We start from the raw sequence: 15,480 nt of genomic DNA on the forward strand, positions 1-15,480 counted from the left end.
AAAATGGTAAACTACCTGGAAGAAATAGTCTGGAAAGGGTGAATCTTACCACTTAAAACTTCATGAAGTGTTGTTTGCAAGGCTTCTCTACTGTGCCACATAGAGTAAGACCATTGCCACCACTGCACCAGGCCAGCTGAGGGTTTATCTAGCCAAGCCTTGAAAACATCCAAGGACAGAGGTACTGAGCACAGTCTTAGCATTGCTCTGCTCTTTCTACACCACTAACAGAAAATGCTTCTGTTGGTTCACTTGTGCTTCATAATGCTTCTCCGTCTCAAGCAAGTCCTGTGTACTGGAATAGATTGAGTAAAATCATTGTACAGTTATACAAAATGCTACACCTGAAAAGCAAGTGGAGATGACCTCCCAGCTATTAAGGACTAGATGCTAATTTTGTCACCTTTCTGCTTTTGCTCCAACCTCCGCTGGGACTCTGGTTTGTGCTGGCATGTAGCATGATGTCTGCAGGGCTTCCCCTAGTACCTGGTGGAGACAATGAAAGCCTTCCTACTCCATTTGCTCACTTTTGGGTTTGTGTTTGGTTTGCTTCTGGAACTACAATGTTGATTGTCATTGCTGATCCAAGACCAATAGTCCCAGGTTGTTAAAGTAATCAATACAACAGCTCAGCTTCTTAAATTCTATCTTTTTTCACCTTCCCTTAGGTTGGAAAAATTCACAAGAACACTGCCCGCAAAAGAGAATACCATGTACTGTTCATGGTGATCACTACAGTTATCTGTTATCTCGTGTGCTGGATTCCCTATGGAGTTATAGCATTACTTGCAACATTTGGTAAGCCGGGTGTGGTGACTCCAGTTGCAAGTGTCATACCTTCCATCCTAGCAAAAAGCAGCACTGTTTGCAATCCCATTATCTACATACTTATGAATAAACAGGTAAGACATACTATTTTAAAATTTTATTTTCTTCAGGATCTGTCAGGCATTCTTGACCACTGTGACTACCAGTCCCGTAGATGTGTCTTTATGAGAAGGACATTCAAGACTTGGCCAAATGATATTACTGGAGTCTTGGGGTGGAAGTCTTTACAATCAACAATATATTGCTAGGTAGGAAGAACAGATAAACATTTACTTACTGAAATTGCTTGTGTTCTTTGAAGGCACACTGGGTGTTAATTTGTATGCTGCAGAGTTAGTTGCCAAAGGTATTGGCATCTATTTACAAGAAGAATGTTCAAACATTTGAGGGTTGAGGGGCTGAGGAAATAGGGACAAGAAGAGGAAGGAAATTCATGACCTTGAAAACGATGTAAAGGAGGAGACCATTTGCAAATATCATTTTCGTGACAGATTCTTGAAAAAATTAGTCATTGCAATTACAGTTTTTGTGGACTTCTGCATCCTTCCTGTTAAATTCCCAGTTCAGCTACATGCGAAAATAGATAATGAATTTTGTCCCATGAGGACCAATACCAATTCTAGCACTTCTAAAATGCCTAGATCTAGTTCAGGTCCCTCGTTCCCGTAAATGGCATTTTCAGAAAACAGAAATGAACTTCCTAAAGTTTCTGTGTTGACAACATTGTTTCTAGAGTTTGGTAATGCAGATCTGGAAATCTTGCAGTAAGAAATTTGGCAAATATGCATAGTTTATGAAAACACCTTATTTTTTTATGTTAGAGGTTGTTCTCAATTTCCTTTCTTCGTTATGTCCATTACACTATTATAAGCACATAAACTCCCTTTATCCTTTCTTGCTCAGTGTATGCTGGAGCCTACCCTTTGTATTTATCAACAGCAGCAGTATATTATTATGGGGCCTAGACAAGGGAAAAGTTGAATGTAACAGCCAATTATATTCCAATTTTGCCTTAGCCAGAGATCGTTCTTGGTCTGATTCATCATCTAACCTAAAATTCTTAAACAAGGATTGAATCTACTCCTGGAGTCTGAGAGAAAGATCTCATACAAGCCATGAAACCACCCTTAAATGAGAAGGAAAAAGTATTATTGCCTTCCCCAAGACCAGAACTTAATTTCCAAAGTCTAGCTGATGTTGAAAAAGTGGGAGAGCTCCACTTGAAAAGTGCTAATGCTGAAACAAAATAGTAACTTTTTCTCTTTCCCCTTACCTTTTACAATTCCTATGGAAACTTCTCAACAGCAGCATCTGTCTTGCTTCTTTATTCTCTGAGCACTTTGACTGAGGTCCTTGACTTCATGAGATCATCTGACTGTACTGTGATCCCTGGAGCAATCTATAACATAATAGTGATCGCAAGTACATTTTGGCATTGTCTTTACACATGGAGCACATCCCAAATAGCAAGAGTATGGAAGCTGGGGGAAAGATTTGCATTCTAAAACACATGAACCCAGTACAGAGCCTTGGGTCCCTCCATATGACTTGAGAACAGAATCACATGCACAATTACCTGTGCTGACAACCTGACATCCACAGATATACACACAATTAAGTCTGGTTTTATGTTCTCAAAGTGCTCCAAGCAGTTATTGAGAACTGTGTATTCTGCATCATCAGGAGCTTATGAGACAGTCACGCTGCTGTGGATGTGCTGAGGCAAAAAGCAAAGGCTCACTGTTGAGAAAAAGTTGATTAGCAAGAATAAAACCAGGGTGCTTGCACATCACAGCATGTAGCAAGCTGTCTGAAATCACTCTTTCCTTGCAGTAACTGCCTCTTTCAGCTACAAAGGAAATATTTCTGAATGCTTAATTGTTTCTCAATATGGAGTTTACTTTTGATCCAGTTTATCATCTCTTATAAGGAAAGATTGGTGTGGGATGATCTGTCTACAAGGGCAAGATCTGTTAGGACAGTTCTGAGGCAAAGCAGGCTGTTTCTTCTCAGCAGGAACTGAAAAGGCTGTGCAACAATTCAGGGGCACCATGGCAGGGAACTGGAAACAATTTCTTAAATATCCTTCCTTAGTCTCCAGTCACATGCGAGACTGATGTATTAGATTTCTCTCTTTGAACACTGAGAATGTTTCATTTGTTTCCCACTGCCTACTGTTCCACAGCTGCCTCCATTTAACAAAAAAACGCAAGGGGGCAAAGTCAAATCAGTCTTGGAGGGTGGGTCATTAGTTGCCAGCTGGAAGTCACTGTATGGGTTGGGTTTTTTTCATAGTTAGCTTCCTTATTGTTGCAGAAATCAAGACAAAAATCACTCCTGAAAAGGAGCTCGGTCAGATTTGGGGTAAATACTTTTCACTGTAATAAAACCAAAATAATGGCTAATGCCTAGCATTAATCTGCAGCTCTCATCTCCTGTGCCACTGTGTATTAGCGGTAAAAAGAATTGGTTTTATCTGACACTGAGGAATGAGATTCACTCAAAAATGGTGAAACAGATCCCTCTGTGTGTTCGCCTTCCTTTCAGAACAGGAACAACAGTAAGACCCTCATCTGACGCCTCACCAGTGTTCATGTCACCTCAGCTACCCTGTAGTTGTTCCCATCCTTTTTCTGTAAATTTAACACCTCAGGAAAAGCTGTCTTCTTCCTGGCACTCAGCTTTTCTGGGCTTCTTGCTTAGCTGAGAATTGTCCCAGGAGTCTGGTGCCTCCCAACACAGAAATTATCTGGCCTGCATTTTTCACAGTCCCCTCTTTTGGGATGTGAGATGTTATTTACTCCTGCATCTTATAAATACACTGAGAACACATGGCTTAATTTTTAGTTCTCTGTGCATCAGCTAACTTTTTTGCTTTGGAACATGCCCTGAAGATCGCAAAACGGCATTGGTTGACTGCAGCTGTGATGTTAGCTTCTGTCTATCATAAATCAATGTGGAATATCATGGAATGATCAGACTCTGAGTCAGCCTTAAAACTTATCCTGCAGAGCACCCCTTTAAATTAACTCTCAAGCAGGTCCTGAGTCACTTCTGTGGTCCAGGAACCCCAGAGAAAAAGTTTTATCTTTCCTGTTGCCTTCTGCACTGACCTGAGGTGATAAAACAATGAGGAAAATGGTGAATTTCTTTCCAGCTGCAGGGATTCCCTCAGGTGTGATGGCTTGGGGCTCGCTGCTCTCCTTACTCTACTCTCCTCCAGGAGGAGAGAGATGCACCACTTAAGCTGGACTGTTACTGGAATGATAACATCACCCCAGGCAGACATTAAGCTTCCTTGACAAAGCTGTGAAGTACTGCCTGAGACCAAGTGATGTTTGGAGGGAAACTGGAGGAAACAGTAAAGAAGGAGACTCTGGTTTCCCTGATCTCTCACTATGGATGGCTCTTTTGCCCCTTGGCAACATGGCTGTGTGTGCCTGGGGCAACCCTCTCAGAAGGGCAAGCCCCCAAAAATGCATCACACAGCTAAGTACCATGCCAGCTGGGCTGGCACTAGCCCCCAGTTGCCAGAGCAAGCTGGGCAGCGTCAGCATGCTTAGGCTTTCAGTGCATCAGTCCTTTATAGTTATAGAGTTAATGTAATTGTGCAGATTTTCTGTTTCATCTTCTCTTACCTCTCTCTGTCTTTTATTCCTGTCACAGCTCCCTGTCAAGTCCACATTGTCTCTTTCCAAACTTCCACCCATGCAGCCACTCCAAACAGATTTTTTATGACAGCTTCAACTACCTTCCTTTTACCATGGTAATGCTGACAGAAACCTGCTCTTTCACATGTAACATGCAAGCAGGCTTTAAGCACCAAGAGATGTGGAGCTTCCCTGTAGACATGGGCTTGCTATTGAGGAGGTGATTGCTGTGGGCATCTTGCTTTCATGTATTCCATAGAACAGCACAGGAACCCCAACACAGAAGAGCTTTCTGGCTGGTCTAACTGTACATGAGGACATACCGCACTGAGAACCAGGGATCATTAGCTGGATAACATAATCGTGTGGCAGCTTTTGAGGTTAACTTCATCTTATGAATCAGAAGTTCATTTTTTATCAATACAGAAGTCAAGATACGAATAATGAGTATTTGAGAGGTTATGGTTATGGATGAGACAACAGTGAGATTGAGTGAATCTGCACTTGCTATTTCACATAATTTCAAGTTAGCACTCAGAGAAAATAGGAATTTGCTGCATTGCTACCAACAGCCAAATTTAAGTCAAGTTAAACCTGCATCACTCAAAGATCCATAGAACAAATTGCTTAGAAGCCACTCATCAGATTATAAATCACAACCTTTGTTGGTGTGAAATAGCCTTGTTTAACTGCGGCTCATGGGCTTTCAACTAATTACCTCTACACATTTAGTCACTCACATAGCTCACCTAAGGCTCCCTGGACTACTGAAACTCAGACTAGCACATCTAATACTGTTTTGCATATTACAATTGGAAAAAAAGTCCACCCAAACCCTGTGATCAGCAATGTGCTATTTCTGGTGTCAGAAAGTCCTCTGAGCCAAAGTAAGGAAGGAGAGTGTGAGGGAAGGGATGTATTAGATGTGAGTAAAAGTCCCTGATTAGCGTTTTGATTTCTAGTCTCTGTCTTCTTGTGTTAAAATCATTCCACTTTTAAAAATAGAAGCTGACCCTGTGATTTTCCCCAAGGATTTGGAGAAGTGATGCTGAAAAGAATACACACATTTACTTGAAAATAATTAATACTTTCCAAATTTATCATGTATGGGGTGGGGGGCAGGGCAGGCTGGGTGAGGGAGAAATTAAATAGAGAGAATGAACAAACTAAGACAACTACGAAGATTTTTTTTTTTTTCCTGGTGAACAATGAGATTGGAATAATAATAATGTACTTAGAGAATGTTCCTCTATGAGACCTAGACCAAGTGTGTGCAAGTGTGCTTCTCAGAAGTGAGCGCTTACTCAGGCACACAGCCCTGTTGCTGCAATGGGACTACTCACACATTGAATTGTCTTCAGATTTATCTTCATTGTTCATGCACAGAAGGTAAAATAGCCACCTGGGCCCAAGCTGAGAGCCTCTACAGAGAGGCTGTGAAGAAGCAGGGGAACAGTGTTGGAGCCTGATGTGTGATAAACAGGAGTCAAGCCATCAGGGATGTGGAATTCCCCCAGAAGGTTAGAACTGTGAGCAAAACAAAAGGTGTTTTCATATTGTTTTGCTGCATTAGGATGCCTGATAATGCACCATCCAGATAACTGGTGCTGCTTCAGATCGCATGTCAGACACCTCCCAGGCACGCTGTGGCTACGGTGGTCCCTGGGAAGCTGTACCACCACCACCCGTCTTCCACTTAGTGGGTCACTGCCTGGGCCAGCCCCCTCTTCCTGGGCCTTCATGGAACTTCCCGGCTGCCAGGCAAGGAACAAGGAGTCCTTCTTTCTTTAATGATAATCTGTCTGCATAGCAGTTTTCTAGCAACCCTTTTCATCCTTCCTGATCCTATGTTATGCACTGAGCAGGGAGAAGTGCATATGCATGCTGGGAAACAGAGCTACGCTTGATAATCATAAAAGAAACTCAAAGCCTTAACATTTCCCAAGTGGCTGTATAACAGCTGTATTTTCACAGTCAATTTTCATGTGGTATTGTGCAGTTTTCAGTATTTCTAACAAAAGGTCATGTTTCATTTTTAAAGCTGCAAGAATATGTGGATAAGTTAACACTGGGGTTTGATTTTAAGCTGCACAGTTTCCCACTTGGAAAACTAAGATATTTTTAGCTGCATGAGGACACAAAACTACAGATCTGGAGAGATAGCGTACAATTGTGCCAAGCCTCATTTTATACATAAATTAGAACACACCTAGTAAGTCCTGAAAAGAGACCTTGTTTGTTTACTTCATGACCCTCTAGAGGTTTGTGGGCTTACCATAAGATTTATTATCATAAGTTGTAATAATTTTTCATTAAAATTCATGTAGATGTTAATACTCATGATCTATTTTTTCATCTCTTCACTGGCAGCTGGGCTGACTTTGAGTAAATAATAGTCAACATAAAGAAGTGATGCTGCATTACCTTCTCAGTCATCTGGAAATGGCGAGATTTTTTGTCCAAATAGAATTGCTTAAGCTGAAAACGGGCCAAGTCAAAATGATCTCTTAGAAAAGAATACTCTAATACAATACTATAGTACAGTTCAGAAATGTTTTGACTTTACTTGTCTCCCAGCATGCAGTGTTATGACTTTTTAAAGTTGAGGGGCAAAGAGAAGAAAGGTCTCAAGGGCACCTTTACTGCTGTCATAATGTATAACTGCATTTCACACAGTGAGTTCAAAATTACATTAGGAATTTCTCTTGCAGCTCATGACAAAAAGTTCAGTTCAAGTAAATAACATGGGCATTTAAGTAGGATCCCAAGCAGCCCCTGCCAGCCTTCATGATGCCCCAGGCTTCATCCTTGGTATAACCTGTCTGGGTATGGTGACATAAGCTCAGCTTTGTCCTGCCTGCTGTGTGTATACTTTCTGGGGGCTGGACTGGCTTCAACATCAGAGAAGGGTTTAGGACTCGCTTCTTTAGACCAAGGGCAAAAGTAGGAAGGAGGCAGCCAGGCCACCTCTTATGCAAGCAAAATACTAAATAAAGTTGGAAACTAATACACATGAATGAACACAAACACAGGATAAGCACATGTGTTTTAGACTGTATAATGACTTGCAACTTATGGCTAGGGAATGCAGTAATGGAAATGACATCTGATTAAAAGATCCTCCTTTCTGGAAGACAGAGAAAATGAAGGTCAGCAATATCTCTTTATATAGGATTTTAAACAGTGTGAAGGTCAGCAATATATCTTTATATATGATTTTAAACAGCATCTAATATTTTGATGTCTCTTCGCATACTGCTTTTTCCATAGTACTGGAGAAACATGAGGCTTCACAGAAGTGGGAAGAGACTGCCACATTAGACCAGGGAAATGAACAGGTCAGAACACCTAGGGGAAAATGCAATGAGTAAGGTTTGTAGCAAAGACAATGGGATTCTTTTGTAGTCCATATCCATTCCGCAAAATAAAACAGGCCTTTCTGAAAGAAGGACAAAAGAGGAGACTCCAAAGAGTGTGAAGCTGAGGTCAAATTTGAAGTGACAAGTAGTGCAAAAAGAGAGAGGGAGGTTCCCTCAAGGGTCTGTATTGGGACCAATACTATTTGATATCTTCATCAAAGACATAGGGGGATCGAGTGCACCCTCAGATGACACCAAACTGAGTGGTGCCATTGATATGCTTGAGGGAAGGGTTGCTGTCCAGAGGAACCTTGACAGGCTTGAGGAGTGGGTGTGTGCAAATGTTATGAAGTTCAACAAGGCCGTGTGGAAGGTTCTGCACATGGGTCAGGACAATCACCAGTATCAATATAGAATGGGGAATAAATGGATTGAGAGCAGCCCTGCAGAGAAGGACTTGGGGGTGCTGGTGGGTGAAAAGCTGGACAAGAACTGGCAATGTGAGCTTGCAGCCCAGAAAGCCAACTGTGTCCTGGGCTGCATAACAAGAAGTGTGGCCAGCAGGTTGAGAGAGGTGATTCTGCCCCTCTACTCTGCTCTGATGAGACCCCACCTGGAGTACTGTGTTCAATTCTGGGGCCCCCAGTACAAGAAAGACATGGACATGTTAGAGCAGGTCCAGAAGAGGGCCATGAAAATGTTCAGAGGGCTGGAAGACTCCTCTGCTGAAGAAAGGCTGAGAGAGTTGGTGTTCAGCCTGGAGAAGAGAAGGCTCTGGGGAAACCTTGTTGTGGCCTTTCAATATATAAAGGGGGCTTATAAGAAAGACAGATAGAGACTTTTTACCAGGGCCTGTGGTGACTGGAAAAGGGGCAATGATTTTAAACTGAAATAAGTTAGATTTATACTGGATGTAAAGAAGAAATTTTTTACAACGAGGGTGGTGAGACACTGGAACAGGTTGCCCAGAGAAGTTGTGGATGCCCTATCATTGGAATTGTTTAATGGCAGGTTGGACGGGACTTTGAGCAACCTGACCTAGTGAAAGATGTCCCTGCATATGGCAGAGGGATTGGGCTAGATGATCTTCAAAGGTCCCTTCCAACCCAACTCATTCTATCATTCTATGATATAGAAAGTGATCTTGTCATGTAACACACTTATTAGGTCTTTTCTTGTCTCTTCCACATATTCTGTAAAACTGAATGACTAACCTATTTCTTTAGAGGTTTAAGTGATCAGTGTCATTTAGCATAAGCCTCTCGGCATGATGCAGGTAAACATTTTGATCTATTTGGACGAGTCAACTTTCAAAACAAAAATATAGTTGAATCTCAACTTAAGAGGTTACATCCACCCTAGTGCATTTTCATTGAGATTAGTTTAGAAAAGAGGGACCACTGCCTCAACTGTTTCCTGACAACCTTGCAGGTGATGCTGGTCAATAGAAATGGTCATAATCACATTTACCCTAGCAGAGACAAAGAAATCTGAGTTAACTGCAGCGATTGAATGACAGGAGATTAACATTCCTGCCTGTTTGAAGGCTAGCAGGGAAGGCTGTAGGAAACAGACCTGAGTTCTAAAATCGTTATCACTATCCAAAAGGCAATAAAACAACAAACTGTTTAAGGATTCAAAGAATTTGTAGGGTTACAAATCTCAACTTTTCTCTAGTACAGGGAAAACAACTTCAGTCAAATTGTTTGCACTTGCCTGTTGTGATCAGCCTATAGTTGTGCTGGGAGACTCAGGACACCATTTACAATCAGCTGTTTTTCATACATGACCACCTGTAACATTAAACCTGCAGAGTAGATTGAGAGTTAAATGGAAATTTCCAGTACCCAGAGCTTACTACAGAAGCATGGATGCTATTCACAGCTGAAAAAAAAAAGGTGTTAGGATTCTTATAAGCAAGGCCCCTTGGTATTCCTGTTTGTTATTGCAAGTATACACCACCAGAAACTCAACCAAAGCAGTATTTCTTTGCTGTCTTCACATGTACATCTGTCCTTAAGGGAGAGTCTTGATGATCAAGAGCTCAGTCAGTGCTAAGAGAAATACAGGAAAAACAGGATAAAGCATTAATGACTGTGCTGTTTCTCACTTGCCATTGCTGTAGTGTGATCTAGAAGTTGGGTGAAAGCACTTGGCATTGTGGTATCTTTTTCTGAACTGATTTCCAAGTTTGGTGTGGACAGTTAAGGTCCTGCAAAGATGTACAGGATCTACAGGTAGACTGAACTTGTTCTGCTCTTCAGAATAGCGTTGCCAAGCCACACTGAATGGATGTTTTGGGATCTTCTGTTGCAGTGATCTCAGCTGCAATGCCAGGTCAGGGATCAGACTGAAGTGTAGCGCACACCTTGGTCTGGCTAAGGTCAAGCATTAATTTGGCCTCAGAATTCCCCATTTTAATTCTAATGCTTCCGCTTCTCTGTAATGTGTCCACATGCTACAGATAGGACTCCAGCTATGTATTCACTGCAACTCACCATTTCAAAGCTGAATGTAGGCATAGGTCAGCTGAAGAAAACAAAATCTCTAATGCAATGCAACAGATTATATAAACTAATTTAATTGCTTTATGAGGAAAATCGAATTCAACAGATGAAAAAGATTTGAAAAAGGAAGTGTAACCCTGGAGGTAATGGAACCTCTCATCTTCCTCTTCTGTCAATCACTGAATAATCTCTAGTGATGTGGCAGTGGCACAATACTAGAATTTTATCCAGAGCATGATATTTTTGTACATTTAGTGTCAGTTGACGTTACTTCTCAGAGTTTTATTGTGTCTACCAGGTATATCTTTGCAGTCATGTATCCAACTAACAATTCAAGCAACAATCATTTCAGATTAGGTGGATGGAGAGAAAAACAAAATGAGATTTCCTAGTCAGAGAATATTTTTCATCATTTATGTAACCTCCTCTAAACAAATATTGTTAATTGATTTAATCTTCAGTATCCATCTAAGGCACATCATTAACATCATCCTAGTTTTACAGCAGGAGAAATTTGAGGATCAAAGGTTAGATTACTGCCCAAAACCTCATGATTTTGCATGGCAAGTCTAATCCAAATCTGTAGAACTTTATGATTTAATCATTATGTCCTTCTTCCTTCAGGGCAAAAAAGCTGCTGTACTCAAGGAAATAATGTTTGCCACAGTATGGAAAATACAACATAAAACTATACTGGGCCTGTAATTCATTAGAATAAATCCCTTTTCATTATAAACTGCATCATTTAATGCAATTCAGAAATTTGACAGTGTCCAAATGAAAACAAATTTGAGGTTCTTTGTCCTTTGAACTAGAAGCTGTTGCAGAGCTTTATTCCTCTGGTGTTTAGTATAGTAACTGCTTTCAAACTAAATTTATTTGTAGCCAGTTTATAAACCTTTATTCCTGATTTACTCAAAGAGCCCTTCTTTGGTAGTTGTATTTTCTTCATACTGGGACATAAGAAACAGATCACCTTCTGTCTCCATATTGCTAGGCTGACTACTTTAGTTCTTTTATTTCCTCCAGTGACCTCGTCTCTTTATCTTTGCTGAACTCCCTGTTATTCAGTGACAGGACGTGTGGGAATGGTTCAAAACCATGTGAGGGGAGGATGAAACTAGATATTAGGAAACAATTCTTTACTGAGACGGTGGTCAAACACTGGAACAGGCTACCTAGAGAGGTGGTTAATGCGCCAAGCCTGTCAGTGTTTAAAAGGCATTTGGACAATGCCCTTAATAATATGCTTTAAATTTTGGTCAGCCCTGAAGTGGTCAGGCAGTTGGACTAGATGATCGTTGTAGGTCCCTTCCAACTAGAATATTCAGTTCTAGCCTATCTTATCCTATCCTACTGATGTCAAATCTAAACACAAACGTGTTTAATACTACTGTTTGCTATACATAATCTCAAACTCAAATATAGTCAGTGCTGTTGATACTGTGCAAATGGCTGTGACCAAGATATGCCCAGCTGACATCACTAATGTGTAGTCATAGCAAAATCAGTCCTGCAAAGGTCCTATCTTTCATTAGTTGCATTTCCTTACTTTGTAGGCAACAGGCCACTCTGGTGGCATGGGCATGTGGTAGCAAAAGCAACACTCTGGTGAATGACACGTTGGCTTCATAATGCTTTCCTCTTCTGTTTTCTCCATGTAGTAACTCTTTTAGATTTCTGAAATGATGAAAAATTCAAATAAAGAAGCAACTATTCAAATTATAACCCATACTTGGGACTGCGTATTTCATCTGGGAGACAACTCAGGCGTTCACTGGATGTTAGTAGAGGATCAATACTTCAAAGCATTAGGAGTTATTTCTTGTTTCTGTCTTGTTTGCAATGCTTAACTCTCTTGATTATTGTTACCTTCAGAATGTGAATGGAAAACCAAGACCATCAACTCTACACTGACTTCTTAAATCCCTTAGGACCAGGTTTTCAGAAACGGGTGTATAGAAATATGCAGGGGTCCATTATATAAGGTACAACTATTGTATACTGAGTACTTTATGGATGATCCTGCTTCAGATGTAATATTTTATCCCTTCAGGGGAAATACTTACTCAAGACATTACAACACACCCAGGGCTTTATAAGACTTCTGTGTATGATGGATTTAGGCTAGTAGGAATATACTACAAGTACAGTTCAAAGGTTAACCAAAAATGTATATAACTTGTCTTCCTTTTCACCTTCAGTCCATTCTCTCTCAGTGATGAGCAACATCAAAATCAAGGGATTTCTACAAAAACCAGGCAATTTTGTAACTTGTCCCAGTAGAGCATTTTCTCAGTGCAAAATGTGGTTTATGCAGAATTAGAAGCTGTTAATTTTTCCAATTTTATTTTCAGCAGGGAAAATAATAAAGATAAAATGTCCCATTTCAGGCCAGATCTCCATGCCTAAGCCTCTACACCTTGATTCCTGTAAAATATATCCTCAATGAAAAACACTGTCCTTCACCCAGGCAGATCAAGCTCCCTTACCAGATTGCATTCCCCATGCATCAGTGCAGGAACAGTGGTGGCTCAGCTAGGGGAGGACATGCAGTGAAATGTAGCCCAGCCCAGAGATCTAGTTTATGGGGGCACAGGCAGAATGAAGCTGAACTATAATTCTGTGAAGGCTTCTACCTGTAATTGGACATTCTGACAGTCCAAGATTTTGTCTGGATTTTTTTGATAATTTGTTTTGGTTTGTCTGAGATAAGAAAGAAATTGTAGAAGAATTAAAAATTCCATCACAGCAGAAATTCCTATTTCTCAACCCAATTGGTTCTGTTGTTGCATTATTTACGCATAAAACCAAACAACTGCTACCAAAACAAAGTCACAAATCAAACCACCTCTGGTAATTTCTAATTCTGTCTTGGGTAAAATCAATACCTAATTGGCTGCAAACCAAGATAAAGATAAAAAACTGGAAAGATGGTTCCCAAGACTTGGTCTGTAACAAGAGCCCTCTTCCAGCAGCAGGATGTGTATCTGGTAATTAAAAGATTCTTCCAGCATTCCCATATCAGAGCACCTCCCATTTGTCATTAATAGCAACTGATGGAAAGATCATTTTGGACAACAGAAGCTGTAGCAACAGGGTAGGTGCTATGGGAATGTGGGGGAAGGAAGGGCTTGTAAGAACCTGTGTTTTAGCCAGAGGCAGAATGGAAGATAGTGCCAAGGAAGACTCAGCAGGTAAAATGCCCAAGAACTACTGAAGTTTTTGTGTGTGTAAGTGTTAGTAGAATGTAAGACAATGACCCACCCTCAAGCAAAAAGACCCTAAGTAATTCACAAGGGAAGATAACCAGTGGAGTTGTACTACAAAAATAACCTAATGAAAATAAGGCTTTGGATTTCTTTGCGCAGTGTTCTTGGTCTCAGCCTAAGTGAAACTCTGTAAGGAACATCTGGAAGAACTGTTTTCCCTAAACATGCATTACACACATAGCCAAGGATAGGCAGCTCATAACCCACAGCAAAAAAGAACACAGTAAGATCACATTTCTGCAAGTGTTTATTAATGTAATTCAGTCATAGCAGAATTGAGGTAGAAATATATCAGCATAAACCCATCACAGTCACCTGGAGGCTTTCTTTTAATCCTTGTGGGCTGATCCAGCATCCATGGGTGAAGAACTGAAAATACAAGGCAGAACAGCATATTGACTATGACTAAATAAACACATTTTTCAAGTGTCAAAATAGTTCTCGTTGTTATGCTTTGAACTTTCAGCAAAATGGGAGTTATTTCAAAATGATCTGGAATCACTCATCCCATATTACAGTAGCAATAGACCCTTCATTTCCCCTTATGAAGTAAAATGTTACTGTAGGGACTGGTAAATCTGCTGCTGCCTCTGTCAGTCAGGATCCATCAATCACACTGCAATGTCTCAAACAATTCTGACTTAATGAAATGGGAATAGGAAGTAGAGGCAGGATCCATTTTGTTGCTATTCACTGAAGTTCTTTGCCTGTTCTTGTTCCTCACATTGCTTTAGGAAACTCTTCTTAAGTTTCTTTTAGGTAGGAGGAATTAACTGCTACCTCTTTTGTATACTGTATGGGTTTTAGTAGCTCTATTTAAGGCCAGGGAAGAGCATGTGCAAGATAAATATGACAATTGGTCTTTATTTCCTGCAATGATAAACCCCATTGAAAACAACAGTGCTGTCTTAAACCAATGTGCATTGAAGACATAGTAGCATTGTTAATACTGTGCTTTCATGTACACAGCCAATCCCTTTGAAGGTCAGCAGCAATGCTGGTTACATTGAAGTGTGAGTAAAGAAAAGTTCCTCTCTGTTTCCTCTAACAAAATAACTGTCCCCACTTTATGATCCCTGCAGCTTTGATATCTCACTTTGTTCACTTTATGAGAACATATTTCATGAGGGCTTATCTGAAAAGAGTACTTTTATATGATCAAGGATTATCTGAATAGTATGCTATATCCATGAAAGTAAGGTACTATTTCTCAGACACTGGTATCTGCTCTTTTGTTTCTGCCCTCCCTGCTCTTCTACCATGGAACAACTTCATTAGTATTATTCTGGTAACAGCTTATTGATTTGTTTTCTTCTCATCTCTACTGTTCTTGGGATGCTCCAGCTGCTCATTAAAATGCCTAATGGCCTGATAGCTACATTCAACCCCATGCATTTGTAAAGTCTAAATCAGGTCCATCAGATGGCCTATAATTTCATTCGTATAGAACAAAACAAGCACTGAAAGTAACTGAAAAGCAACCCAACACCTCCAGAGAGGAATATTGCTAGGGAAAAAAAATTATGTCGCTAGATCCTGTAGGAAGCTTCAACAAATCCTCCTGTCCTCTTTTCTGAAAAAACAGGCTCAGGAACAGGCCCAGAGCAGAATTTTCCCTACCTTTCCTTCCTAGTCATCTGCCCATACAACTGTCCTTGTTATGCTCAGGATATAGCACCTTATATGCGCCTCCTGGCTCACATGCCTCATAGGCAGCAAGGCTGTGCCTAGGGGTAGACCTCAGGCAATGTTAGCTTTCACAAGAGACACATCTCATGTTTCTTGCCTTGCCAAAAATTCTTCCTGCTGTCCCTGTCTTAATCCAAGGTGTAGATACTTTGGATCAGGAATGCTACCTAGTCTA

The 15,480-nt window shown here is 40.6% G+C and overlaps 1 protein-coding gene across 1 annotated transcript in view; it reads left to right on the plus strand.

The window, feature by feature from the left end:
- The window catches only part of LOC141939431 (pinopsin-like), an 88,251-nt gene that overhangs the window by 61,597 nt on the left and 11,174 nt on the right, over positions 1-15,480 (plus strand). Inside the window, exon 3 of the mRNA XM_074859135.1 lies at positions 669-902. Within this exon, the coding sequence (XP_074715236.1) occupies positions 669-902 (234 nt within the window). The remainder of the gene's footprint in view (positions 1-668; positions 903-15,480) is intronic.

This window comes from Strix uralensis, chromosome 2, assembly GCF_047716275.1.
Source record: "Strix uralensis isolate ZFMK-TIS-50842 chromosome 2, bStrUra1, whole genome shotgun sequence".
Lineage (NCBI taxonomy): Eukaryota > Metazoa > Chordata > Aves > Strigiformes > Strigidae > Strix > Strix uralensis.